The sequence below is a fragment of the Ciona intestinalis genome, chromosome 9, assembly GCF_000224145.3.
Source record: "Ciona intestinalis chromosome 9, KH, whole genome shotgun sequence".
NCBI classification, from domain to species: Eukaryota; Metazoa; Chordata; class Ascidiacea; order Phlebobranchia; family Cionidae; genus Ciona; species Ciona intestinalis.
In genome coordinates, this window is record NC_020174.2 from 2874598 (window position 1) to 2900723 (window position 26126).

Genomic DNA, 26126 nt, shown 5'->3' on the forward strand with positions numbered 1-26126 from the left:
CAGAGGTAACGGGTTTAAGGCCCATCCCTGCCACCATTGTGGGTGTATCTATGTGTCCTTGGGCAGACACTTAACAGCAGTTGCTCCTACCCAGTGGTCATTATTGGGTCATCCGAATTATCAGCCCCCAAAAAATAATAATAATAATTACCCACGAAGTACCATACGTGGTAAGTATAGTATGTGACAGGGTTGGATTTTAGTATGAGCTTACCAAACTAGAGTTCTAATAGCTGCAAGACGTTTTAAACCCAGATTGCAATGATAATTGCTTTGTTATCTAATCTACTTTTTCTGCATTATAAATTTGACCCTAAAACTTTGAAGATATATAGTGGTGGCAACACTTTAAATCACAAAACAGTTATGAGCTGGGTTGGCATTCTTAGCTACCGACTAAACTAGTCGTCGCCTAAATTGGCCAGTTAACTTCTGTAATACTGCACAGAAATTTAGATCAAAATTTAGTTGATTGGCTAAAAAACATGGTAACTGCGCCCATCTAACTTTAGTCCATGGCAGAGAATACCATTCCGGGTCTATGTTGCAAAGTCTCTACTGTGGGCTGTAATATAAAAGTTATATCAACGTTGCAAAAAAGTTTCTACCTCCTCTGTCTTCAGCTGACTTGACATATTTTCCAATGGGATTAATGTCACCAGTCATCGCAACCACTTTCAATGGATCTTTCAAGGGGTTTTCACCCAAGGAAATATGACTAAGTTGTTTTTCAAGGCGATGAATCTGTGTTGGCAGTTCAGTCAGCTGGTTACCTTCATAGATAAGACAATGTGTTTATATTCAGAAATGCAATAATATATGTTTGTTCAGTGATTAGGGCAAATGTTAAATATTAGATAAAACAGGACTGTTTTTCCTAGACAGAGGATATAATCTCTTGAAACAGGATTCTGTAAAAAGTGGAAAAAAAAAATGATTCACCTTTCTAATAAACAAAGAGCTAAACATAGTGTTTACATATTCAATGTAAGTCACCTTTTAGGTCAAGTGATTTAAGATTTGGAAGTTCACAAATACTTTCCGGAAGTTTCTCAAGAACGTTACCAACCACAGATAGTTTTCGGAGACTTCTGCAGTTACTAATCGATTCGGGAAGGTTTTGTATTTGATTGTGATCCAAAGAAATATTCTGTGTCAAATGTAACTTTAACTCTTTAAATTTTTTAGTGGAGTACAGTATAAGTGTAGTAATGGGCAGAAAGTAAGAGAGGATGATAAAACTGAAAGTTTTCAGCTGTATTATTAAAAATAATGTTTTAAACGTCAGAATAATATTGCTATTTTTTCCCTATTGATATTTTTTTGTCTTTTTCCTTTATTTCTGTATGGCTGGCAATTTAGATAGATGTAGTTACCACTTATTTAAAAAATACCTAGTTAATGTTTTATGCAAAAACACAAAAGCTAACCAAGCAGCATTTAGTTATAAATTGAATACTCTAATTATGGTGCTGATGTTGCAATTCAAACTACTACATTAACTATATTGTTTAACTACAGAATCAAATTTCAAAACCTTCAACAAGTAGGTTATGTTATAACCATGAAGATGAATAAATTACCACCAATTTCACAAATAAATCACCACTAATTACAGATAAATCACCACCAACACCCATTACCTCAAGGTGTTCCAGCTCGCATATATGTTCAGGTACCAACTCAAGCTTTCTACCACACTTCTGGTCAAAGTGTAACTCCTTTAATGTAGTCACAAAACAAACCCGGATTGGAAATTCATCAAATTGGTTGTCAGAGAGATTCAGCCTTTCCAGGTTTTCAAACTATTATGATAATTGATAAATATGAACATACTAGGAAAACAGTGAACCAAATGTACATAAAGTTTTTATGCACATATCTCACATCCATTTTTCGGATATGACAAACTCTAGGTAACAGGAGAAAGTATTTAAATATGACAGCTAAAACCAAATATCTGTAAAGTGTTTTAACAACTGTCATCTCACAGCTTGTTTTCTCTAATAGTTATTTTAATTAATAATTTGATCTTTGCCAAAGTTTTCAAATGTATAAATCATATTTATGTTGTAATATTAACTTTTCTTTTCAATTACGATAGCCAAGATTTGGATATATATAATAAAAAAATGGGATATATAGCTACAAAAGTGTAGCGACCACGCTTATTTTCTTCCAACTAAAAGTAAATATGTTTTTACTGTAAGCGTGTTTTAACAACTGTTGTTTTGTATATCCTGTATTTTCGTTTAAAATGTTTCTAAATCTTAGCCACCGTAATTGAAGAGACAAATAAAAGTTATTATATATTATTATAAAACAGTAGGCCTATATGTGCATACAGACTTACAAATTTGAATTCATATGGAATATCAGTCAGTTGATTTCCCGACACATCTAAGGCACGAAGACCAACCACTCCACAAAGTTCTCTAGGAAATTGTTGAAACTTGTTGTGGCTGATGTCTATCTCTGTAAGTCTCTTTAAAAACGAGATTTCCCTTGGTATAGTGGAAATGAGGTTGTTGGAAAAGTTGATCTCTTCAAGCTAGAGTGTAAAAAAATGATTGAGATTTGTGCATTTGGTTATTTAATTCGAGTGTGTTTAGAATTTGTGTAGGCTTTATATGATTTTTAAAGTTAATCAATGTATTAGGAAACATATTTCTATTTAGCAAGTGCATTTTATTTTTTTTATATTTTTATTTCTGCTTGCAGCTTAGTTTAAATCTTATCCAAAAAGATGCAAACACATGGAAATATATAATAAAGCAGGGGGCTATTGAATGCACCAGAGCATGACAAGTATAAAAACAGATTATTCAGTTCCGCTAGCGGTAATTTCCCTATTGGTGGATAACCTAATGTGTTGCGCAATAATTTATAAATACGTTGGACGTCCAGCCCCGTGGTAAAGTGGTTACCGCACTTGCCTGCAGCCCAAACGTTACGGATTCAAAGCTCAAAGGTACTACCAGTGTGGGCATGTGTTCTTGGGCAAGACGCAGGAAAAATGCTCCAACTCTGGTCGCCCAGCGTTATCCGCCGCGCGAAGAAGAATAAGTTACGTTCTTACTTTTATTTAAACAGTAGCTCATAAAACACACCTGCGTTACATGGCAGAGCTCCGTGGGAAACTGCTTGAAGTTATTTCTGCTGAGGATTATTTTTCTCAAGGACGACAAATTCCTTATATCTCTTGGAATGCATTTTAGCTTGTTGTCGCTTACATCAAGTAAAATCACGTCTACCAAACTACAAAGTGCGACTGGCAGATGATTTAAAACATTCTTTGATAGTTTTACCTGAAAATAAAAAGACATATGTTGATTAGTAATCTGTATAGTGGCATTCTCAGCTACACTGACTAATAGTTAGTCGGTCGCAGTTACTATTGGTTACCGCGGTTTTTAGTCGGCCGACTAAATTTCTGTGCGTTACCTTTTGCAGAAGTTGGACGGTCGATATCTTTAGTCAGCCGATTTAGGCGGCGACTAGTTTAGTCGGTAGCCGAGAATGCCACTCTGGGTTACTTATTCACTACAAACGGGTGATTTCTAAAATACCTTTTCCACGCTGCGGGTGCTGTTATAACTCACTGGCATGATTTATACGTGTAAAAATATTTAATTCTACGTACACTGAAATAACTTGTTGCCTTGGTAACAGTAAACTTATTATGATGCAAACAGAAACTCCTAGTCGAGGATTAGCTCTTATGGCAGATATTTAGTTAAGGGTTTAGCAGCCACGCCCCTTATTTTAGATTTTACTCAAGTTGTTTTTTTACCCTATATATGAGCGCGTTTTAGCGATTGTCGTTTTGCTTCTAATTCCTTAATCTGATTCTTGTTACTCTGTTCGAAAAAGTGGTTAAAATGTGAATTGTGAATGTAACTTACTTTATCCTCGCGTGGCCGGAAAACGACAGTCGTTATCATACGGGTTTAACACCTCGTGCCAGCTTACGAGTTACCATGTATGTTACTTTGTGGGTGATTATTTTTTTTGGATTTTTTTCATTTTTTTATGTATGGCTGATAATTTGGACAACCCATTAGTGACCACTGGGTTGGAGCAATTGTCGTTAAACGTCTTGCTCAAGGACACATACGCCCACAATGGTAGCAGCGACCAAAGTTAGTATAGACCAAGTTAGGAAACGGATTGTAAAACAACGAGTCTTGTTATCCATTGTCGCGCGTCTATGACGTCATAGAGGTATACCCGGCAACGAAACTTAAGGTATCTTTGTAAAATTTGCCTAATATCGAAGTGACATTGTGGTAAACAATACTGAGTTACTATTTTTGATCCTCTGCTTGAATTAATAAGCTACCTTTTCTGCGTTCTTGGTCTTTATGAAATCGGAATACGCGAACACCTTATCTGCTAGTACTTAAGCAGTTTGGAGCTGCATGGCCACTCATGTTGGATTATAAATGTAGTATATACTGGTTCTGTAGATTCGTAGGTATGATCATATACTATTATGTAAACTAAGCTGATTGCTGCTAGTATTAATCGCCAACGTTAAGTACCCTGTTAAACCACACTGTACGCCGAAAACCAGTCAAAATACTGATTTACTCCACATTAATTTTAGATTTAATATGATACAACAAGATTTATATTAAAAATTATATTTTTAAAGTTAAAACAGCCGCTATACGTGTTTGCTAGCTTTGTATCGCTTACAAGAACCAAATAAACACACGCCGACAATGCATTTGTATAGGCGATTCACGCTCTGTGGGCTCCGTAATGGCGGACACAAGCGCCGTTTCCTAACTTGGTCTATACTAACTTTGGCAGCGACGAGCCTTCAACCCATTACCTAATGGTTACAGGCAGGCGCGCTAACCACTACGCCACTACGCCACGGCGCGGACAATGTATGTTTATAAAGTCAGAGTTCGACTCTAAAGGTAGTTTTTGCTTTATATATGGGTCTCTGTAAACTGCACCTCGTTTAGTGATGACGCTGTTTTTAGTTCTAACGGAAGATCTTTCACTTGATTTCCAGCGACATCTAACACAGTAAGATTACGAAGTCTTGATAAGGATTCCGGAATACAACGAGCGCCTGAGAAACGGTTCTTCCCGATGTACAATTCCCGAAGCGTGAATAATTTTCCTGCGGTGTCAATTGCATATACTAAAGATATAGGTTTTCATAAGCATTCTATTCTATATGGGCGAGGACAGATTTGCCTATTACCTCACCTATATTAAATGCATATACGCGGGGGGGAGTTGGGACATTTTTTATTCTATTTTCTTGTCTCATTGGGTAGTAAACAAAGAACCCTCAAAGAATTATAAATCCGTTTCCTCGCTACTCCCAGCAACCGTTGTTAACTGTACGAAACGTCATCAGAAAATGAATTATAGTGTGCTAAATGTGTCCCGTCTTCACCCACCCCACTATATGTATATTCTTTTATGAGCATAAATATATAACACACGCTATACGGTTTAAAACAAGTGAATCTATATTTCCTTTATACATACTTACCTAATTCTGGCGGGAGCTGCGTAAGATGATTTGACTCGAGACCTAAAATCTCTAGTTTTGAGCAGTCGCCTATTTGGTGTGGAACAAAACTTATTTGGTTATGGTTCATTCCAAGGCAGCGTAAGGACGGCAGTCGCGAAACGTGAGAGTGAACTCGTCGAAGAAAGTTTCTGAGTGGTTTAGTGACATACATTAGCCTTTTGAATGAATGTATGTTTTTATATCACATATGGCGGGGCAACAACAGTGTCTTTATAACTAGGGTTTAAGTTTCATACACCTCGTGTCTACTTCTGAGCAACAAATAAAGTGGGAAAACACAGCACACATTGCCAAATATTTCCCAAATCAAAATACATGACGGTTTTCAGGTGATACCACGAATTATCATCATACCAACATTAATTGACAACTCTTCAAAGTAATATAGGCATAGCTTATTAAATTAAAAATAAACCCTTCAAAGTTTGGCATTAAACACCTGAACACAACTAAAAGAAATTAATACTGCAAAATTTGTTTTGTTTATCATCAAATGGTTCCCTTAAAACGGGATTTAAAAAAGTCTTTCCCCACCCTACTATATGTAGTTTTGGGGGCTTTTTTCATAGCCTTGCGCACATAGATGTGTATCTGCAACTTTAATGGTAGTTATATAGAAGTTTCGACATGGTTTGCAGCAGTTATGTTTTATACCTTGACAGAGCTAATTCCTCCAAAGATTTTAAAGTAAAAAGTTGACTTGGCAGAAACCTTAATCTATTGTCGTCTAAACGAAGATCGATCAGTGATTCAAGTCTCCGAATTGTTGAAGGCAAACTGAAAAATTACAAAACGGTTTCAGCTACACTGCATGTTGCATTAAAGGAAAACACTCAACTGGAAAAAAATGCACGGTTTTAACTCACGTTACAACACTTCCTAGAACGCAGGCTTTAGCATATTTTAGGTTGTAACTTACCTCGAAATCTTGTTTCCAGATAAACCAAGTTTTACTAGTTTTCGCATCCGACAGATGGCAGTAGGCAGCGCGTTTAGACAATTGTTACTCAGCCCAAGTATTCGGATCTGTTCAAGAAATTGTCCCATCTCAATTGGCAAATGCGTGATCCTAAACATACGAGCAACAATGCAAGAAGAGTATACTAAAAGCATGACTTTAGTGGATTTATTTTGTCTTTTTGGTCGAGGCTACCGCGGTCGAAAAAGTTTACAAAAGCGGAAAGACGGAATTAACGATAGACGACAGATGTCGATCGTTATCACTCTTTATTGTTAAAACAGAATTACAAATTATTTATTTCATAAAATCTGCGACCGTTACACCATACAAAACAATACAGGTTAAACAAAGTTTTATTCGAACAAAAGTTTGTGTTAAGACACCTACAATAATATAGTATACTGTGGAGTAAGGTATAGGACACAATTAGCACATAATATCTAAATAATGTTTTAAACAATTAAAACGGCATATGTGGGAGTCGTGAAGATACGGTTTTATAGTTTTTTTAAATGTTCTTTGTTTACTTCCAAATGGGATCGATTAGAAAATAGAATGAAAAGGTGTCCCGTCTTCCCCCACCCTACTACTATATACCGTGACCATTCATACCTGTTCCCGTTCAAACCCAATACTTCTAGTTGCCAGAGGTAACTTATACCAACGGGTAGTTCGGTTAAGCAGTTTCTGTTAGCGTAAAGTTGAATGAGATTTTTCAAGTTTCCAATTCGATGTGGTAAGCTCTGTATGGATAAAGTGATGCAGTACATGTCAGTATAATATTAATTATATTTATAAACAGACACATATGGTTGAAAACAATCCTAGTGTTCTTGTTGGCGACTAAATATAAGATCATCTAACGTAAATGTTGCTGTCGTTATACGCAACACGGATTGTAAATTTTATTTACATGCAATTAACTATATAGGCGTAGGCTGTGTAGTATAGTGAGGTGAGGGAAGATGGGACACCTGTTCATTCTATTTTCTTCTCCCACTTATAGTAAACAAAGAAAATACAAAGAATAATAAAACCACATCTTCACAACTCCAATAGGCCGTTGTTAATTCTTTAAAACACGATCGGGATACTTGGATATCATGTGCTAAAGGTGTCCCATCTTCCCCCACCCTACTAAATGTTTTTTTCTATGCCGAATCGTAAAACCGTATCCTCACGACTCCCATAGACCGTTGTTAATTAAGGATATTTGGATATTTTGTGCTAAAGATGTCCTATCTTCCCCCAATCTACTATATGAATGTATCCTTGTTTTACTTGTTGTTCAAATCGTTCCTGGCACAAACGTGTTTTACTAATAATCACTATCGAACCTTCCCGGCTTGCATGCCTCTGGCTTGATTAGGCGTCCTTACTTACACGCTTTGGTGCATTTTGTGAAGAATCAATTAGTTGTTGTTGTTGTGCAGTTCAGCTGTTCATGGTTATAATGGTAGCAGCTTATGTTTGTAGACTATCATCGTCAAGTTATGTGAGTTTTTATGAGTTATATATATATATGCTATTTTACTGGCGGTTTGTTTGTTATTTAAATCAAGGCCTCTAAGTGATCCAGTATAGGGTGGGGGAAGACAGTCAACAACGGTCTATAAGAGATGTGAGAATACGGTTTTAAAATTCATTTAACGTTCTTTGTTTACTATCAAATAGGTCGAGATAATATAGTTAAAAGGTGTGCCATCTTTCCCAATCTACAAACGTATGATGACGTAACAAGCGTATAGGAGGAAGTCACTTGCGTATACATATTTGATTTGCTTGTTACACATTATAGGTGTTCGAACGTGACGTCAGCAGTTGACATATAAAGTAGAATAGGGGGAGATGGAACACCTTTTAATTCGATTTTTCCTTCCCATTTGGTAGTAAACGAAGAACATTCAAAGAATTATAAAATCGCATTCCTTCGACTTCCATAGAACGATGTTAATTGTTTAAAACATGATCAGGATAGTCGGATATATTGTGCTAAAGTGTCTCATCTTCCCCCACCCTACTATATATGTTTTTTTCCGTGTATGGTATAATATGACAGACACCAAAGTCGGAACACTGCGTTAGGCATAGCATGATATACGAATGTAGTATATACTTTACACAAAGCAATAGCAAGGGCAAATAATTTAATCACCTTAATTTGGTTGTCACTGCATTCTAAATATTCAAGATACTTTAAATCGCACAGACTCTCAGGTAGACTTGTTAAGGCATTCCCTCTTAATGAAATGGCTTGAAGACAAGACAGCTTTCTGTATAAAAGAATAAGTTGTATATAATAATACGTTATTTAATACTGGATACAGTACTGTGGACTAGAATAGATACCGTTAAAATGTAAAAGCAATTTTTCATTTTTCGTGCTTTGAACAATTAACAACGTTTTTTTATAGTAGCGGGGCTACGGTTATCTTTGTAAATATCATTTGTTTATTACCAAATGGGACGAGAAACGAAGAATAAAATATGTCCCATCTTGCCCCACGCTGCCATATGTTACATATTACTTTTATACCAGCTATACTTATGTAATACACATATTAGGTCATTGCGTAAACTGTAGGGTGAGTGATACACAAGACCGGGTTGAAGTAGTTATAAGTACGGGTGGGAACATTGTTCTTATGTTGGTTTTGCGGACAGCAAGGTCCGACAAGTGTTCTCTTATTTCGCTCTACTGACCTTACATCAGAAGGTATCTCCTTTAGCTTGTTGTTGTTCGCAACTAAACACTGGAGCTCAGTGATATCGAAAACCTCTTTTGGAACTTCATTTAAATTTCGTATATCTAAAGTAACGCGGCCACCCGGTCCTTTATACAATTGCTTTCTGATCGTATCTTCACCACGCATTTCACGGCCATCGATGTACGACAGTAATTGCTAGAATATAATCGCTCTCACAGCGCACACCGGCTAATTTTAAAGACAGTCGTTAGATCTAAATACCTAATATACACTGGCCTAATTTCTATGTAAGACAGACGGCTCAATAAATTAAATGATCACTTTTGGTTGAAACATCCTTACAATATACACTAGGGAACAAGTACGTTCGACTTTAATAAAGCGTGTCTGCTGAGAAGGTGTTCCTAAATGAGAAACAGGAATCAATATTTGCAAGTCATCTGATCGCTAACTGTAACTGCGGGACCTTTAAACGTTTATGTTTGCCGTGTATACAGCAATTACACGTCTTATAACCCCTCTCCGTATATATATACATGTAGGTCTCTGTAATAATAGGTATTTTATATTCCTTCACACAAACGAACGTGAAACATTATCCTGCAAAACGTAGTTTTCACCAAGCATAGTTTATAATTGTTTCTCTCAAGCACCGAACATCTGTGCCTCGCTTTCGAATTGTATCTGCCAACAATAGCGTGGCTTAGTTTGTTCTGGGCAAACGAGAACACACAACCGTGCCCGGTTGAACACAATAGCAGAACAAACTGATAATGTTACACTTTCAATAGGTAGCCGGACAGAAGCCGAATAGAGTTTTGTTCTTTTGTGTAGGCGTGGCCACTACTATACTGTTTCATTAATGTTTGATCAAGCTCAAAAGCACGTAGCGATATATGCTTTTGTTGAAGAGAAGAATTTATTATAAATTAATTTGGACTTTTTAGTAAAATATAAAATAGGGTACAGTAGGATGAGACATTTTTTTATTCTTTTTCATCGTCTTTTTTGTTTTTTTTGTGTCATTTTATATATTTTTTGTAACCTCACGACACCAAAAAACGGTGTTAGTTGTATAATACCATTAAAGAAAATGCGGTTTATGTGCAAACGGTATCCCATTTCCCCCCTCATTATTTTATTTTGTTTAAAAGCAAGGAATATTTAAACCGCGTGGTATGTAATGTGTGGCGTTACCGCGGCTGTGGCAGTTCATACTATCGATCGACCTAATGACGTGTGCAAACAAATTCGGACTTATTGTGGAAAGCGCTGCAGCTTTCGAGAAAAATCGAAATTTGAGAAATGGTAGCGACCTTTTTACCCCACCGTTAAAGTAAATATAAAGAATGGTCGAATTAGAAAATGCGATCGATTTTTAGCGGAATTCGTTCTTTTCCAAAGCATTATGTAGAGTGACGTTATCACAATATTCAGTTTCAGCCAAATTCCTTGTCTGAATGTAAACCGCATTTTAATTCGATCAGATTTAATAAGTATAATGTTGGCACGGAATCTATATTTTAGCCAGATTGATTTGCTAATACGTCCGCTCGTCATATTTGTTCCTCTAAAATCCATAACAGACGTCGTATTCGACAGCGGGATCTATTTTTTGCATGATTCGGTTCGGATATGTCTGCCGCTTTTCGTTTCATATCCAATCGTGTGGACGTTATAATATAAATAGAACGTCTTCTGCCGCCACTTAATACGGTAAGAAATACAGAAACCGGTTTGCCATCGATTGTGCATTAGAACAGGATCGAACTCGTGGTAAAAAGGCAAGAAAAAGTATTCGCAATTGAGTTTGGATTGGGATTGGGGAAAGCAGCAAGTAGCGTGTCTGCTCTCTGCCGACCTCAGTCCCTGTAAGTACGACATGTGTGTAAGGGCGACGTTTTTAGAGGTAATGTGCCAACTATGGTCGAAATTTTAAGGACGACGTTTTCAGAAGTATTGGACCAACTCGGGTCTAAAGTTTAGGTCGGATATGGCGTGTCACCTTGCAAGACTATGCCCATATGGAATATATACAAAAAGTGCAGATATAGTTCGGAAAGCTGATTATTGTCAACATATGGACGATCTTTAGGTAAATGAATGATAGGAAGTACGTAGTTAGTGATTAAGAGTTATGTTCAACAAATCGTGTTTTGTAAAATACTATTTTGTCAAAACGGCATTATTAGTCTATTATTTAAATAGAATTAGACGTAGTTAAGTTATGTTTTTAAATTTGTCGCAAAGCATAAATTGAATTCATATTGATTTAAAATTCGTTTCACTTTGTCTGTTTTAATACTGACTTTGTTTTTAGAGTTGTGTTAAGTTAATCATGAAGTGCAAAGTTTAAGAAACAGTTCACATATAGCTGCAATTACAATTGAGTTTAAATACCTAGCATTTTAATATCTCTAAAAATGAACATTGTTAATAAATAGTTTGAAAATTTATAGTAGCGTAGTGGAAGATGGGACACCTTTTAAGAACATAATATCCAAATATCCTGATCGTGTTTTAAACAATCAACAACGGTCTATGGGAATTGTAAGGATAAGGTTTTATAATTCTTAGTTGATCGTTGTTTACTACCAAACAGGGCCATCTTTCCCCACACTAATATACGTATAGCATCCCAACTTCGCCTTTGTGAATAGGAATGTACAGCTTGTAATCATAATCTAGTTAAGACGTACTGTTGACAATATTTACAATGCATTCAACACGCAACAGTACGAATGTAGTACAGTGTAATTTATATTGAATGAAATTAATGTAAATTATACTTCATCCTCGCGTGACCAGAAAACGCGGACAGTCGTTATAACACGCGTGATAATACACCTCGTCCAGCTTACGAGTTACCCAGTATGTTACTTTGTGGGTGATTATATATTTTTATTTTTTATTTATATATGGCTGATAATTTGGACAACCCATCATAGTGACCACTGGGTTGGAGCAATTGCCGTTAAGTGTCTTGCCCAAGGACACATACGCCCACAATGGTAGCAGCGATATTACAGGCAAAGTTTTTATGTCAAGGCCAATTCAATTATCCTCTTCGTAATATATGCTAGAAAGGGTGTTTCAACGCACGCCGCATATGTGTATACGCCAACATTAATTATATTCCGTTGTTGGCAAAATAAACCGTTAAAATACGGCGGTGCATTTGTGCATAATAGATTACTCGTCGTCATGGAAAGGGTATCTTGGGTATACTTGTCTCCATGAAGCGCAGAATGGCAAATTAAACATTTGATTTTGTTGTAACACATTTAAACATATAGTGGGATGGGGAAAGATAAGACACATTTTCATTTTATTTTCTTGTCCTACTTGGTAGTAAACAAAAAACATTCAAAGAAATATGAAACTCTATCTTCACGACTCCCATAGACCATTGTTAATTGTTTAAAACACGATCAGGATGTTTGAATTTTATGTGTTTAAGGAGTCCCATCTTCCCCCACCTACTATATATATATATATATAATTATCACTTTTAATTGCCAATGATATATTGTAGGAACTATAGCAATCGTTTGCTAACAACTGCTGTTCACCCGCGGGGATAAATAAGTTTAATTCATTCGTTCAATTACAACATGTATATAATAGTCAAAATTCAGACTTTTATAGTACTGTGGGGAAGATGAGACACCTTTTCATTTAAATTTCTCGTCCCATTTCTTACTAAACAATGAACAAGGGGTTTAAACCACGATCAGGATATTTGGATATTACGTGCTAAAGATGTCACGTCTTACCCAACCTTACTATACTATACGCATAGCTAAATTAAGAATACCCAGAAATGCATTTCATTTCTTTCAAATAGGGTATAAGCGATGTAAAGCGTGGTCGATTCATTTATACAGAAATCCAATAACAATAATGTTGTAGCCGAATTTAAAACAACAAATCAATTATAAAGATTTTCTTTAACAAATGAGGTGACCCACACAGTAATGAACAAGTCTTGGTTTCGAAGCTGTATACAAGTACACGCTTAAGCCATTATCTTCAAAGCGCATACAATGCCAGTCTTCCTCGCAGAAACGGCTACTTTCGGGTTCATGTTTTGTTGTATATTAATCCGCGCGAGCCCGTCTCCTTTATCCCATTGATCAAGTAATAAATTATTAAAGAATCCAACGAACCATCGAATCTGGATGCTTCCTAATTTCATTGGCGCCGCATAATCATCAAGATAACTTGTTCAAAACTAAAAGAATCGTGAGTGTGCCCTCCGTTACCCCTCCCGTTCCCGCTTCTTTCCAATTCCTAGGGACTTGTAATAAGTTTCGCTCGACCTCGCTTGCGGTCAGTTAGGTTGACTGGAAATCGTCACAGCAGAATTTAAGAAGAGACAGCCGTATAAGCTACATATGCCAGCGACAGCCTTTTAACGTATATAGTCAATTAAGGGACGCATAACCTAAAAAAAACATAGATGCGCGATATTTGACATTCCTTTAAAAAATATATTTGACAACAAATATACAAAATAAAATTAGTAATAAAGTTTTAGGAATGAAGATTTTGTTAAACATCAGATATCGAAAAGATAATTGATAAATAGTTTTACGTTTTTTATATAGATTACCCGATTTGTATTACGTTTAGTATACTTGTCAGTCGTGGGCAACATCAATTAGACAAATGTTTCAAGCAAACGATTGTATTTAAAAGCATCGATTACTGTCGTTGATTATTGATCTGATGAATGAAGCGGATAAATACGACGAACAAGGTCCCGTATCTTGTCGGATCTTACAACTCGTATATAGGCCTTGGATGACAGAATTACATGACCACTGTCAAAAACCTTAAGGCTCAAATGTAGACGTGATAATAAATAAGACGTGTGGTAGTGTATATATATAGACTGTATGAAAAATAAGGCGCTAGAATGCATTATCCATGTAGCATTTACATCTGTAAAAGCAAATGTGAACCATATGTTGAACCAGACAGTAAATAGATAACGGTTGCAGGGTGCTGGTTTAGAAACTACATTGTTTGTATAGTGTAGGGGCAAACCTTCAGGTTTCATCGTTTTTTTTGTCTCGCATCACAACAGCAGAGATTAAAGAATAGGTAAAACGAAAAGACCGGAAATGGCGACGAAACTACAGTCGTTAAAACACGCTTACAGTTAAAAACATATTTACATTTGATTGGAAAAAAGTAGCGTGGCCGCTACACCTAGCAGACACACAACGAGCCATTTGTGTTTATTTAGTTGCAAGTTAGATTTCTAATGAAATCAAAATTGTGGAAAAAAAACTGTACAATACTAATATTACCCTGAAATTGTTGGACCTTTATTTTAAATGCTAGCGGAAAGGCTGAGTGAAAATCGAACACATTATGTTCGAGAGAGATTTAAATCCACTTATACAGTAGGGTGGGGGAAGATGAGACACCTTTAGCGCACAATATCCAAATATCCTGATCGTGTTTTGAACAAATAACAACGGTCTACAGGAGTCGTGAGAATACGGTTTTATAATTCATTGAATGTTCTTTCTTTACTACCAAGTATATTTGACAACAAATATACAAAATAAATCTCCCTTGCCCAACTATATATAAAACTAAAACAAGACTAAGATTTGCATAATACCACTCCTCACCACTACTGTTCGTGTAGGAAGTTCTTAAGAATGTAACTAATTAGGCTTATTTTATAAAACAAAACGGTTTCCGTTTACCGGCATGTCTATATGAAACCAAACAAGATAAACACGCAGGGACATTGCTGAAACTCTGGTTCTTTATGTTAGTTATCTAAGGTGCATTAATTGTAAAAGCGTCCAAGGTTTTTAATGGATAGTTTGGTTAAGTTTCTTTTATATATGCGTGTTTGTAAACAGCACCTGTGGTTTGCAGTGACCTTAGCCACGGTGACTACAGTAGGGTGGGGGAAGAAGGGACACTTTTCATTCGTTTTTCTTGTCCTATTCGGTCGTAAACAAAAAAAATTTAAAATTATAAATTTATAAAACCGTTTCCGAATTATAAAACCGTTTCCTCACGACTCCCATAGACCATTGTTAATTGTTAAAAACACGATCAGGATATTTGGATATTATATGCTAAAGGTGTCCTGCCTTCCCCACCCTACTATATAGATAGGTTTGGCCTTTCGGCACTGCAATAAAGATACAAATAAAAGTTTTTTGGTCTGTTTTATTTTTTTCTGCAAAATAGACGGCACATATGTGTAAAACACATGACGAGGTTATCATTCCTGTTTCAATTTGACCAAACAATATCATTTTTTTCACAGATCTGATATTAAGGGGTTGTAAAACATCAGCACTGATTAAAAACCAAAATATATCAACAATTTGATTGCAAGAAAAGACTAACAAATTAGAAAATGTTGTCAACTCACCAGAGCGGCAAGCAGGCGGAGGGAAAGGGAAACATGAAGACGGTAAGTAATCAAGCGCATTTGCTTGTTCTAATCTCTATAATGCATGTCTGTAGAAATTCAATTGATTTGCTTCACAAGGTAGGCTTAGACATCAACGAAAAACGGGTTTAAAGGTCTAAGTTCAAAGGTAATGTGATTTTTCACTCGCAAGCGCATTTCGTGTTAAACTTGGTAAGCCTCGGGAAAACCTAGCCCATTATAGGGCCGAAGTCTCCAGTCAACAACAGAAAAGGAAAGGTCCAAACCAAAAATGTCATTTTGTGGATCGATTATAATTGAATCGGCCATTCGCATTTTTATATGATGGCAAATATTACCCGATATACTGCGATATTAGGTATCGGGTGACTGTATCACCTCGGCGATTGAAATGCATACATAATTCATGGGCAGAGCATAAGTGTGTCTCAATGCGAGAATTATATACCTTTCTTCAAAGCATTTAGTTATGGGTCTCGTCTATATATGGAGGCCGTAACCCTAATCCATAATTTGCATTGACGTTATAAGCTGGAAATAGCTAACGCTTAACTAACATCGCATCATTGAAACAATGTATTAGCACAATAATGGTAATTTATGCTTAAAACACAAAAAATCAAGCTAATTTAATCCTGGTCTTAAATTGGTGTATAAATTTGAATATTCGTTTTGAGTTGATTATATAGGGTGGTGGGGGGAGATGGAACACCTGTTCATTCTATTTTCCCGTCCCTTTCAGTAGAAAACAAAGAATTAAAAAACGTATTCTCACGACTTCCATAGACCTTTGTTAATTGTTTAAAACACGGTCCAAATATTTGAATATTGTGAGCGAATGCTATCCCATCTTCCCCCAACTTACTATACTTTATTTTATAATATATGCGTACGCGCGTCGTGTGTAGGTAAAATATAGTAGGGTGGGGTAGGATGGTACACCTGTAGAACGTAATATCCAAATGTGTGCTTTAAACAATTGACAACGGTCTATTATGGAAGTCATGAGGATATAGTTTTATAAATCCTTGAATGTTCTTTGTTTACTACCAAATGGGACGAAAAAATAGAATTAAAAGATGTCCCATCTCCCCCCAACCCACCATATATGTAAGATAATGTGAAATGTTATTCAGCAACTAACTAACTATGAAAGCACTTAGTTAAACTGTTTGTTAGTGCCGTTTGAATTACCACTGATTTTGTTATAATTGTATTGGTAGGGAATACGATTGAAATATTATAACTTGCGTTCAGATATTGCATAACAGAAGAACCATTCTGTGGCATTTAAAACCTGGTTGTTTTGAGGCTGGTCAATATTGGTCATTTGGTCTTAGTTCTACAGCGTCACCTCGCGCTAGCTTGTACTATTTCTACTGGCCACCTGGTGACGCTCGAGGTGTCTAGTATCTGGTCCGAATAGCCGCACATAAAATTAGAACGGAGAATAATAACATACCTATCTATATATAAAACATGGGGAAAATGGGGTGATATTTTGAAAGATAATATCTTTTAAACATTAAGACAGAATTCCTAAGTGTATGTGAAGCATATCAAATTTGCTTGTTATTCAAAATACCAAATGAAATTGTAACTGCTTTCTGCATAGCAACGAAGCTAATAATGGGTTCAGTTTTCATGCAGTTGTATTTCGCCGATTGGGCAAACGTCACATTTTCGCCGCCAGAAAACTGTTATGTTTAGATTAAGAACAGATAACGCCCCTTTATGAGAAACAGCGAAAGCCTCTTTCAGGAAAGCCTATAAACTATGCATACCCTGTGCGCGTTTACGTAGCATTGTAAATGCAAAAAAATGACAAAACTCCCGAAGCTAATGATAAATCGACCGTGCAATTGGCCACGGAACGCGCACAGCGTGTTGATATAAAAGCTATACAGATATGTACACATGACGCGTAGTCTACTTTTGTTGCGACCGAATCAATAATGTTTTGTGGCTTTTGCAAAAAGACAATGTTTGTTGAAAAGAAGCGAACTCACATGCGTTTTGAAGTACTGCTGTAAAGTTGTTTTCGTTACACAAAGTTGCAAATTGTAAGTTGCAGTAAAGGATTAACGTTACTTCTTTACCTGCTTCTGGAAAATTGATTTTATTTGGCAATCGATGAAATAGATTACATCAGCTTCTGAAAATTATTCCCCAAAATATAGGTTTAAATTCGCTGAAAAGACAGCAGTATAATTTGCCTTAAACTTTAAAGGGATAATTTTCTGAAGTGTTTTGTTGTAACTGTTTCTGTAACTTGATACCTCGATAGTGAGCATTAGGGAGTTTTAGCTGTTTCGGTTATCCGTGCCTTATGTACATTTTGGGCTGCAGACTGGAATGAATCATTAATGTTTCAGCATGTGCCAAGTGCGTTCCGTTGCGTTGGTTTTGCGTGACTGTGGTTTTACGCACGCCCAACCACTATGCCTATCGCTTATGCTAAGCATATCATAAGAGGAAACATACGGTACCGAGAAATGTAGACAATTTTTGACGAAATACAAAACGTCTTGTTGTTGAGTTCAGTAAAAATATCGAGTACCTACATTACAGCTTAGCCAATGCTTAGTGCACTTTGAGTGAAAGTAAGCTACCGGTAAATGCTCTACATTTGTTTATGCTACATATATGTGGAATCGGATCAGAGCATTTTACCTCAACTAAGACGGTGTAGGTATATAGGCTGAAGAAATGGAAATATGTTAAGTCGCAAAACATATTCGAAAGGCTGTCGAGTTGTGCTTTCAGTATCGTTGTTATTCTGTATTGTGTTGGTAATCTTAAAACCCCTTTCTTGGTCGAGAGCAAACACCAAGAATTAGATGTTTGTTTAGTTAGACATCAGAATGCGCGGACGGTTTTGCTTTCGTTCCCCAACGAGGTCGCGAATTATTTCGCCGATATATGCCACATATGTCACGATTGGAAATTCGCAATTGCATCTCAATTCATGTTATTTGATTGCACTGTCGTATATCGAGAGGTGGCAACGCAATCGCTATAAATGGAACAGAATGAACGCACTATTTTTATGATGGAAGTTGTTTTGTGATTGCGGTTGCACGATCAATAGAACCGACAGGCTATGTTTATGCGAACAAGACTAAATTCATTTAAAAGGAGAGTTTGTAAACAAAGGAAACCTTTTATTAGTAAGTTAAAAGGCTTGAAAAGTAATATGCGCAGGTTTTTGTGGAATTGTTGTGTTATAGCTTTGAGTTTTTTAAGGTTTACGTTGGGCCATTGAAAAGACGTTGTTCTTTTTTTTTGTTTAGTGTAGCGAGATTAAAACCAAGTTGCTGCGCGTCGAGAAAACGTAGTTGCTTCTTCCATATTTCATGGGCCGGCGAGTGTAAAAGGGACGATCTTTTGCCCTCAGCAGACTGACGAACCGTAGCGCTTTACACGCTGAAAATATCCTGAAAATGTACAACGTGAGTACAGGACGTCAGAAAACCTAAGAATTGCGTAACTCTTAAGCACGTGGCAATGAACGCAGAGCTGGTTTAAGTGGTTGTAAACTTGAGTGCCCTTTCGGGTGGTTCAATTCTACTTCCAATTAATTGTTTGTACGAGAGGTCAGGTTACATTGGATATTGCGGAGAAACAGGTCATTTAGTTGTAGACTCCAATACCCCCGGGAAGGCGGTGGAATCAAGCAATCTCTCTCGCAATCAATGCTTGGTAATTCCACTCGCAGTTACTTTCAGTCTATAAAATATCTCTTCGTTTGTGAGAACGCCTCATTTATAGTTAGCAACACGGGCGAGGCAGGTGCTGCGTTTGTTCTAATTAACAAATTGCTTGTTAGGGCCAGGAAAATTGTTCACTGGCCACGAACTGTTAATCCTCTCGGCTTATGTTCCGAGCTAGCAGCAGTCAACCGAGACCACAGAGTGCGGTTAAATGGCTCGAGTTAAATTTTAAAGCAGTCGGCTCATGTATTCTAATCGTAGCTACTTTTATGAGGCAGTAAAATTAGCGATGCGCGGACTTTAATTTAAAACAGGATTAAACAACAACTAAAGTAAATTTAAATCAAATGCATAGCACGCGTTTTATAAGATTGTAGGGTTAGAAATATGGACAGGGGAGATTTTTTGCCCCCGGTTAGTGTGCGCTTGTAGTATACGCTAAAATAACATATGGACAAACTGTTAGTTCCGGCAGTAAATCTTCCCATGGTTAGACGTTTATGGTCAAGCGCGCCGAGAGTCAAGTCTGCGATTTTAGTGCTATGGATTAATTATGAATGATAAAGAGTTGTCGTTGGAAAGTGAAAAGGTTAATCAGTTGCTCTTTGCGCTCTATGCAAACACAATGTGAGCCACAGTCGTTGTCTGTTTATCGCAACTCTCTGGTACATAAGTATATATATAAATATAGATATAGCAGGGTAGAGGAGACGGGATACCATTAGCACATAATATCCAAATATCTTGATCGTGTTTTAAACAATTAAAAACGGTCTATAGATATAATGGTTCATGTTTTTATTGTCTGTTATCGTCCCATTTAGTAGTAAGCAACGTAAAAAAATTATTAAATTATATAACCCTATCCGCGCGAAAACAATTGTTGATTTTAAAAAACAGCATTATAAAATATGTGCTATTACATTTTCCAATTTACACCGACCGACCATATACTATAACTATGATGCATAAAAAAACGTTAGTAAAAATGCTTTACTAAAATATTGTAACCGTTCCCTCACATTTAGTCGGTGACCAAACGTTTTTATCTGCGATTTGGACAGTTAGGAAAACGCATTAAAAACAAATTAAAATCTTTGGTTACTGTTTTAATTGAAACTTCATTGGATCTTAGCAAAGCTGCAATTATGAAGAATACGAACACCAACCCGCAAATGGAGGTACATACAATGTGGTATAGATATAAGTACATTTACACTAACTAATTGTATATATTTTAATCGGTATTACAAACCAATGTTTGTTACATATATGTTGTTGCTGTCAAAGAATATTATACTTGAATTGTAGAAAGGGCTATTAGACTTTATATAATTTTGGAGTGTGGGTCGTCTCATTGTGATTGTACTTTGCGTGGACTGAACGACTCCTTGCAAATGCCGCTTAATGTGTTCCTTCATTTAAAAAACATATAAAGTAGGGTGGGGGAGATGGGACTCCTTTTCATTCTATTTTCTCGTCGCATTTTGTAATAAACAAGGAAAAGTCAAAGAATTATAAAACCGTATCCTCACGACTCCAATAGACTGTTGTTAATTGTTTAAAACAAAACCAGAATATTTAAGTCCTTGCTATATGCTTAAGGTGTTCCACTTTTCCCCACCCTGTATGTCTTTTTCCTGTGTTAAACAATCTTCCTACTTTTAGTTCAACTTGTAGGCGTTTTGCTTGAGTACAGTTAGAATTTTGGTGCGTTGCTTTATGTTTTAATTCTAGCATCGCTCATGTATTAGTTATGCGTAAAATTGTAACATTGTTACAACTATTGGCATCCGCGTTTCTTACATTATACGGTGATGATTGTTTACTCGTATTATTTGCAAGTACAGGCGTATGTTAACTGCAATCTTCCTAAACACCAATTGCCATTAAATCAAACACTGTTTTTCCCTGTTTAGCAGCTATGGTCTCCAGCGCCACCTATCAGTTTAGTTTGTAGTCAATGCATAGCCACAAAGCGGCGCTAACAAGCTGAGTTAAATTTTTCTTTGTTTTGTCATTTTAAAAGTTTAATATTTGTATTAAGGACTAGGTTTAAATGTCAGGACGTTACATTGTACCAGAAAGGGTATTTGGCGATATTGTTACGTAGGCCCTATAGATACATAAAATTTGTATAAATATATGTTTATGTGTAGGTAAATTTAGGCAAAATATATCCTATACCACGGGTCTGGCATTCATATACTACGAAATGTAAAATACTTTTTTTGATAAGGTATAAGGAATGTATGCAGTCAAAAAATTAGGTTCTTGTCATGCTTGTAATTGCATTTAAGGCCTTTATGCAGTTCGTGTTTAATATAGAATGAAATATTAATGCAGTTTTTTTTAATTTTTCGCTTACGAGAAAGCTAGGACTGACGAGCTGCAAAACATTTAAAAATTTATGGAAATGAAATAAGTGCGGTTACTTCTGCTTTTTATGTCTGGCACCATCGTACACATACTTGGTGGGGACATCGCTCAATTATATATGATTTCAATTGTGTTATGTGTGGAGTAGTGTATGTGGAGTTACCGTATACGTTCAGCGTATCTTTCAGCATACCCCTGTCGCTTATAAAGGCAGATGACGCATTCACTGTTCAACAAATTGGCTCAAGTTTGCGGTTTATAATTAGATCATGCTGTAAACGAGAACAAAATGTTGGAAAGGGGGCGCCTTTCTCAGTAATACATTTTAGAGTGTTTACAGCACTTTATTGATTATTGATTGGACATATGGGGTTTGGGACATGGCAGATAGTCGTTAAACATGGTTGCGTATATGAGTAAAACTTGTGCAAAGCAAACCCCAACGGCGTAAATCGTTGGGGTTAACCTCTGTTCACGTGCGTGTTTTCTTGGCCACTCTTCGTAGTGTGCCTCACTGCCTCCGAAAATCAATTTTTAAGCGCTTTCTATTCTCGACTGCCGTCTAAGGTTTCTCCCATGGGAAGAAGCGCCGATTAGACAACGACGTTTGAATCCATTGAAAATTGAGCATAACGATAGGCAGAGGTGGAAGCATTCCGACTTTACCAAAGTGCAGACGTGCAGAGATTAAATGGACAGTTCAGCAGTAGTAAAGTAGCTTGTTAGATGTTTTCCAAACTTTTAATTGTTTAGGTTTAAAAGAGATATTCTGGTAAATTGTTTTGTTTGGGATCTTAAAACATGTCTTTGCCAAATACGGCGAGACCTCATCAAGGTTTGCCGCTAAGTACCTACCTAAAAGCACGAATTTGGTTTAAATTAAATCATTTTTAATTGCGCGAAATGTTACATCCGTGGCGATAATACGGTTGGTAAATAATCAGGTAAAAATTTGTACTACATAATAAAAATGGTGAATTTTCACATGTGAACGTCATTATGTTGAGACAGCAGTTAACCGGAAAGCAATAAAAGTAAATGAAAAAATCGAATCTTGAAGGGTCTTGTCAAAATCTGTCAGCCAGGGAGTTTATTTTTAATGAGTTTTACGGTAGATTTATAGAAGGAGTTTTGATGAAGTGGGTTGAACTGAGTTTGTTATGGCGAAAATACAATGCAGACGAAAGTCAGTCTCAGTATACCATCTATTAGGTCAGTGAAAATGTTGCCTATTATTTATCTTTGCGTGGCGGAGTAACGATAGTCGTTATAACACAGGTATTTTGTTTTGTACATCCCGTGCCCTTATTATACGAGTTATTTCGTATGTAACTTTGCGGGTAACAGTGAGTGGATTTATAGATTTTAAAAAATTATTTAAATTGAGATATTAAAGAAATTCAATTTAAAAAAATAAGAGGTTAAAGTCCCGAAAAGTTAAAATATAATTCGACCAACCAAAAAATTAATCGCTTTGTTTTCAAATTTTATAAGGAGCATATTTAATTATAACCCATCGAGCCGCATTCCTGTCGCATTCTATTTAATTATTCGGTAGCAGCTCCTTGGTGGATTCAAACTACTTAAGTTGCAGGTTGTAAGTTAATAAAGCAAGTACAATATTTCAAGCAGGCCAATCGGCACTAGTGTAGTTCGCTTTACAAAGCCCAAAGCTTGTCATACAGTGATAGGCTTCATACAAAATTCCCTCGCGACCTAAATTATTGACCAACCGCAGCCAATACACGGCGGACGCTAATACGGTTTACATGACACTACAGTAAGGGACAGTTATTGTAGTGTAGAAATGACCATCTGTTTTTGAGGTCTTTAGCAAAAAGATATGAATACGAATACAACGGCGAAAGTATGTTGCAGTAGAAAATGGAAGTACACTGTACGTAAGCCAAATTGGAGTCTTTTTACAGTCTTACAATAGGACTGGGAACTGCAATTGGAAAATTGCCTATTATTTTAATAACTGGTTCACGTATAGTGTGGCTATACTGCAACATATACATTTGCTGTTCTTTTCGTATTTAATTATTTTTGCTATAAGACCTCAAAAAAACGATGGCCTTCTGTAAGACATCAAAAACAGATTGCCTATAATATTACTCAGTTGGAAAATTATGTTTAAATTTGCCGACGAATGTGTTTCATGTAGATTCACCAGTATAGTTGTATACACGTTATATAAGAATATAGGTTTAAACTGATAAATGTTATGAGTAAAGCGGCCATGGCAGCCACCTTTAACAGGGCGAGACGTTTTACTCTTGGCCCAAAACGACCGCCAGTTTTGAAAACAACTCCTATGCAAGGCAACGTGTTGGTAAGTATGACTGTTCAATGGCTGTATCAAAATATTTACAATTTTAGCCGCGTCAAATGTTTAAGCGTTAATTTCTCAAGTCATAGGCGAAGACAGGTGAAAGTTTGGTCATACGCTCGAATGGTTTTTTGAAAACAGAATCTTACTTAACTGTATACGATGTACGTAAATACTACGTGACCTCTGTTCCGTTTATTGAGCGCAAGTTTCTGTCCTTATTTTGTGTAATCGTTGTTGCCCTTTTCACTCCAAGCGTTTATTTTAACTCCATTAAGTATCGGGTGGGGAAGATGGGACACCTTTTCATTCTATTTTCTCGTCCCATTTGGTAGTTAACAAAGAACATTCAAAGAAATATAAAACCGTATCCTCACGACTCCTATTTAACGTTGTTAATTGTTTAAAAACATGATCCAGATCTTGGGATATTATGTACAAAAGGTGTCTCGTCCCCCTATACAATACATCACTGAAGTTTGTTATAGTTTTTAAACGGAAACGACTGAAATAGAAGTCGTATCTTGCATATGTGCTGTCATGTTTATACTAAAAATTACCAGAAAATTCGTATTTTATTTGCCAATATAATTGAATTTAACCTCGTGACTTCAGTAAGAAAAGTTTTAAATATCCTGAGAAATTGGGTAAATTTTCTCACCTTTAAACCAGCGGACAAATAATAGCATAACGGGTGGCCAGTAACATGAATTATTCATGTTGCTAATACACGCGGATAAACAGGCGTGTATAAGACGCTTATATTCTCGAGAAGAAATAATGTCTGTATTGTGTTTCGTTGTCCACCAAATTTGATAAATTAAATTAGATTGTCACAATGGACTTTCAAAATTTAATAAGTTAAAATTTTGGTCAATTTCATTTGAATAAGAGACTGATGGTGCCTTTTTATCTCATAGAATACAATTGGTTGGATTTGATTTTGTTTGTTACGTATTTCATAGCACTTGTTCTGGGACACCTTTAGCACATAATATCCAAAATCCCTGACCGTGTTTTAAACAATTAACAGCGGTTTGTGGGAGTCGAAAGCATATGGTTTAATAATTCGTTGAATGTTCTTTGTTTACCAGCAAATGGGACAAGAAAATAGCACGATAGGTGTCCTATCTTCCCCCACCCTACTATAATAACATATTTTTTTTGCAATATTGAAAAATTCTTATTTGTATTTACCATATATTTTTATATACCGAGACACACATAAAAATAAGGATTTTCTAAAACAAAAAATATAAACACCACAGGTAGGGTACACTTCACTATATAGTGCTGTGGGGGAAGATGGGACACCTTTGGCACATGATATTTAAATATATTTATCGTTTTTTAAGCAATTAACAACGGTACATGAAAGTCGTTAGGATACGGTTTTGTATTTCTTTAAATGTTCTTGGTTTGTACTCCCAAATGGGACGGAAAAATAGATGAAAAAGATGTGCCATCTTTCCCAACCCTACTTTACACATCAAAATACTTTGCTATTATTTTTTTAACAAGTGATCCGTTAAGTAATTCTACTTTTGTCAGCACCAAGTTAAGCCCTGCTTCACGTTAAAACAGGGTGTTTGACAAATAACACAAGTGCTAAGTAACTTGGCCCTGTCTTAGCTGTCATCATCGTGTTTCAAGCTACTACTCATAAATTATTGAAGTATATTATACTCAAACAATAGAACAAAATTTTAAAGACCTCGAAAGTGCCTGTTTTTAATTATGCAGTCGGTTTTACTCGTAGACGGTAAAAATTTTCATAACAATAATTCCGCCAAGGGTTCAGTGAAAGAATGAATGTAACTCATTAATCCTCGCGTGACGGGAATACGATATTCTTTACAATACAGGTGTTCTATTTCACTGACCGCGTATCCGCTTACTATAGTTACCTCGTATGTATCTTGTGGGTATGTTTTATGTGTGATTGACAACTTGGACAACCCATAAGTGACCACAATAGCGGGGTTATACTTGTCGGAATAAAAGACATTTCTGTAACAACAATGACGTTAACTATAA

At 36.2% G+C, this 26126-nt stretch overlaps 2 protein-coding genes across 5 annotated transcripts in view; one reads left to right on the plus strand and one right to left on the minus strand.

Moving 5' to 3' along the window:
- LOC100178535 (leucine-rich repeat and death domain-containing protein 1-like) overlaps nucleotides 1–10038 on the minus strand; it is an 11215-nt gene extending 1177 nt beyond the window's left edge. Inside the window, exons 1-12 of the mRNA XM_002125231.5 lie at nucleotides 9228–10038; nucleotides 8680–8797; nucleotides 7137–7267; nucleotides 6483–6632; nucleotides 6218–6340; nucleotides 5522–5691; nucleotides 4971–5140; nucleotides 3111–3308; nucleotides 2354–2551; nucleotides 1644–1805; nucleotides 997–1150; nucleotides 609–773 (exon numbers count right to left, since the gene is read on the minus strand). Coding sequence (XP_002125267.3) covers nucleotides 609–773; nucleotides 997–1150; nucleotides 1644–1805; nucleotides 2354–2551; nucleotides 3111–3308; nucleotides 4971–5140; nucleotides 5522–5691; nucleotides 6218–6340; nucleotides 6483–6632; nucleotides 7137–7267; nucleotides 8680–8797; nucleotides 9228–9397 — 1909 coding nt within the window. The 5' untranslated portion in view covers nucleotides 9398–10038. The remainder of the gene's footprint in view (nucleotides 1–608; nucleotides 774–996; nucleotides 1151–1643; nucleotides 1806–2353; nucleotides 2552–3110; nucleotides 3309–4970; nucleotides 5141–5521; nucleotides 5692–6217; nucleotides 6341–6482; nucleotides 6633–7136; nucleotides 7268–8679; nucleotides 8798–9227) is intronic.
- Nucleotides 10039–15540: 5502 nt separating this feature from the next.
- LOC100179317 (inactive dipeptidyl peptidase 10) overlaps nucleotides 15541–26126 on the plus strand; it is a 28010-nt gene continuing 17424 nt past the window's right edge. Inside the window, exons 1-2 of one of the 4 annotated variants that reach the window (XM_026835948.1) lie at nucleotides 15671–15686; nucleotides 20514–20559. In XM_026835948.1, coding sequence (XP_026691749.1) covers nucleotides 20527–20559 — 33 coding nt within the window. In that variant the 5' untranslated portion in view covers nucleotides 15671–15686; nucleotides 20514–20526. Of the gene's footprint in view, nucleotides 15687–20410; nucleotides 20560–23914; nucleotides 24093–26126 lie in introns of those variants that run through there. The other 3 variants (XM_002131757.5, XM_018813277.2, XM_009861387.3) reach the window with 3 other exon arrangements.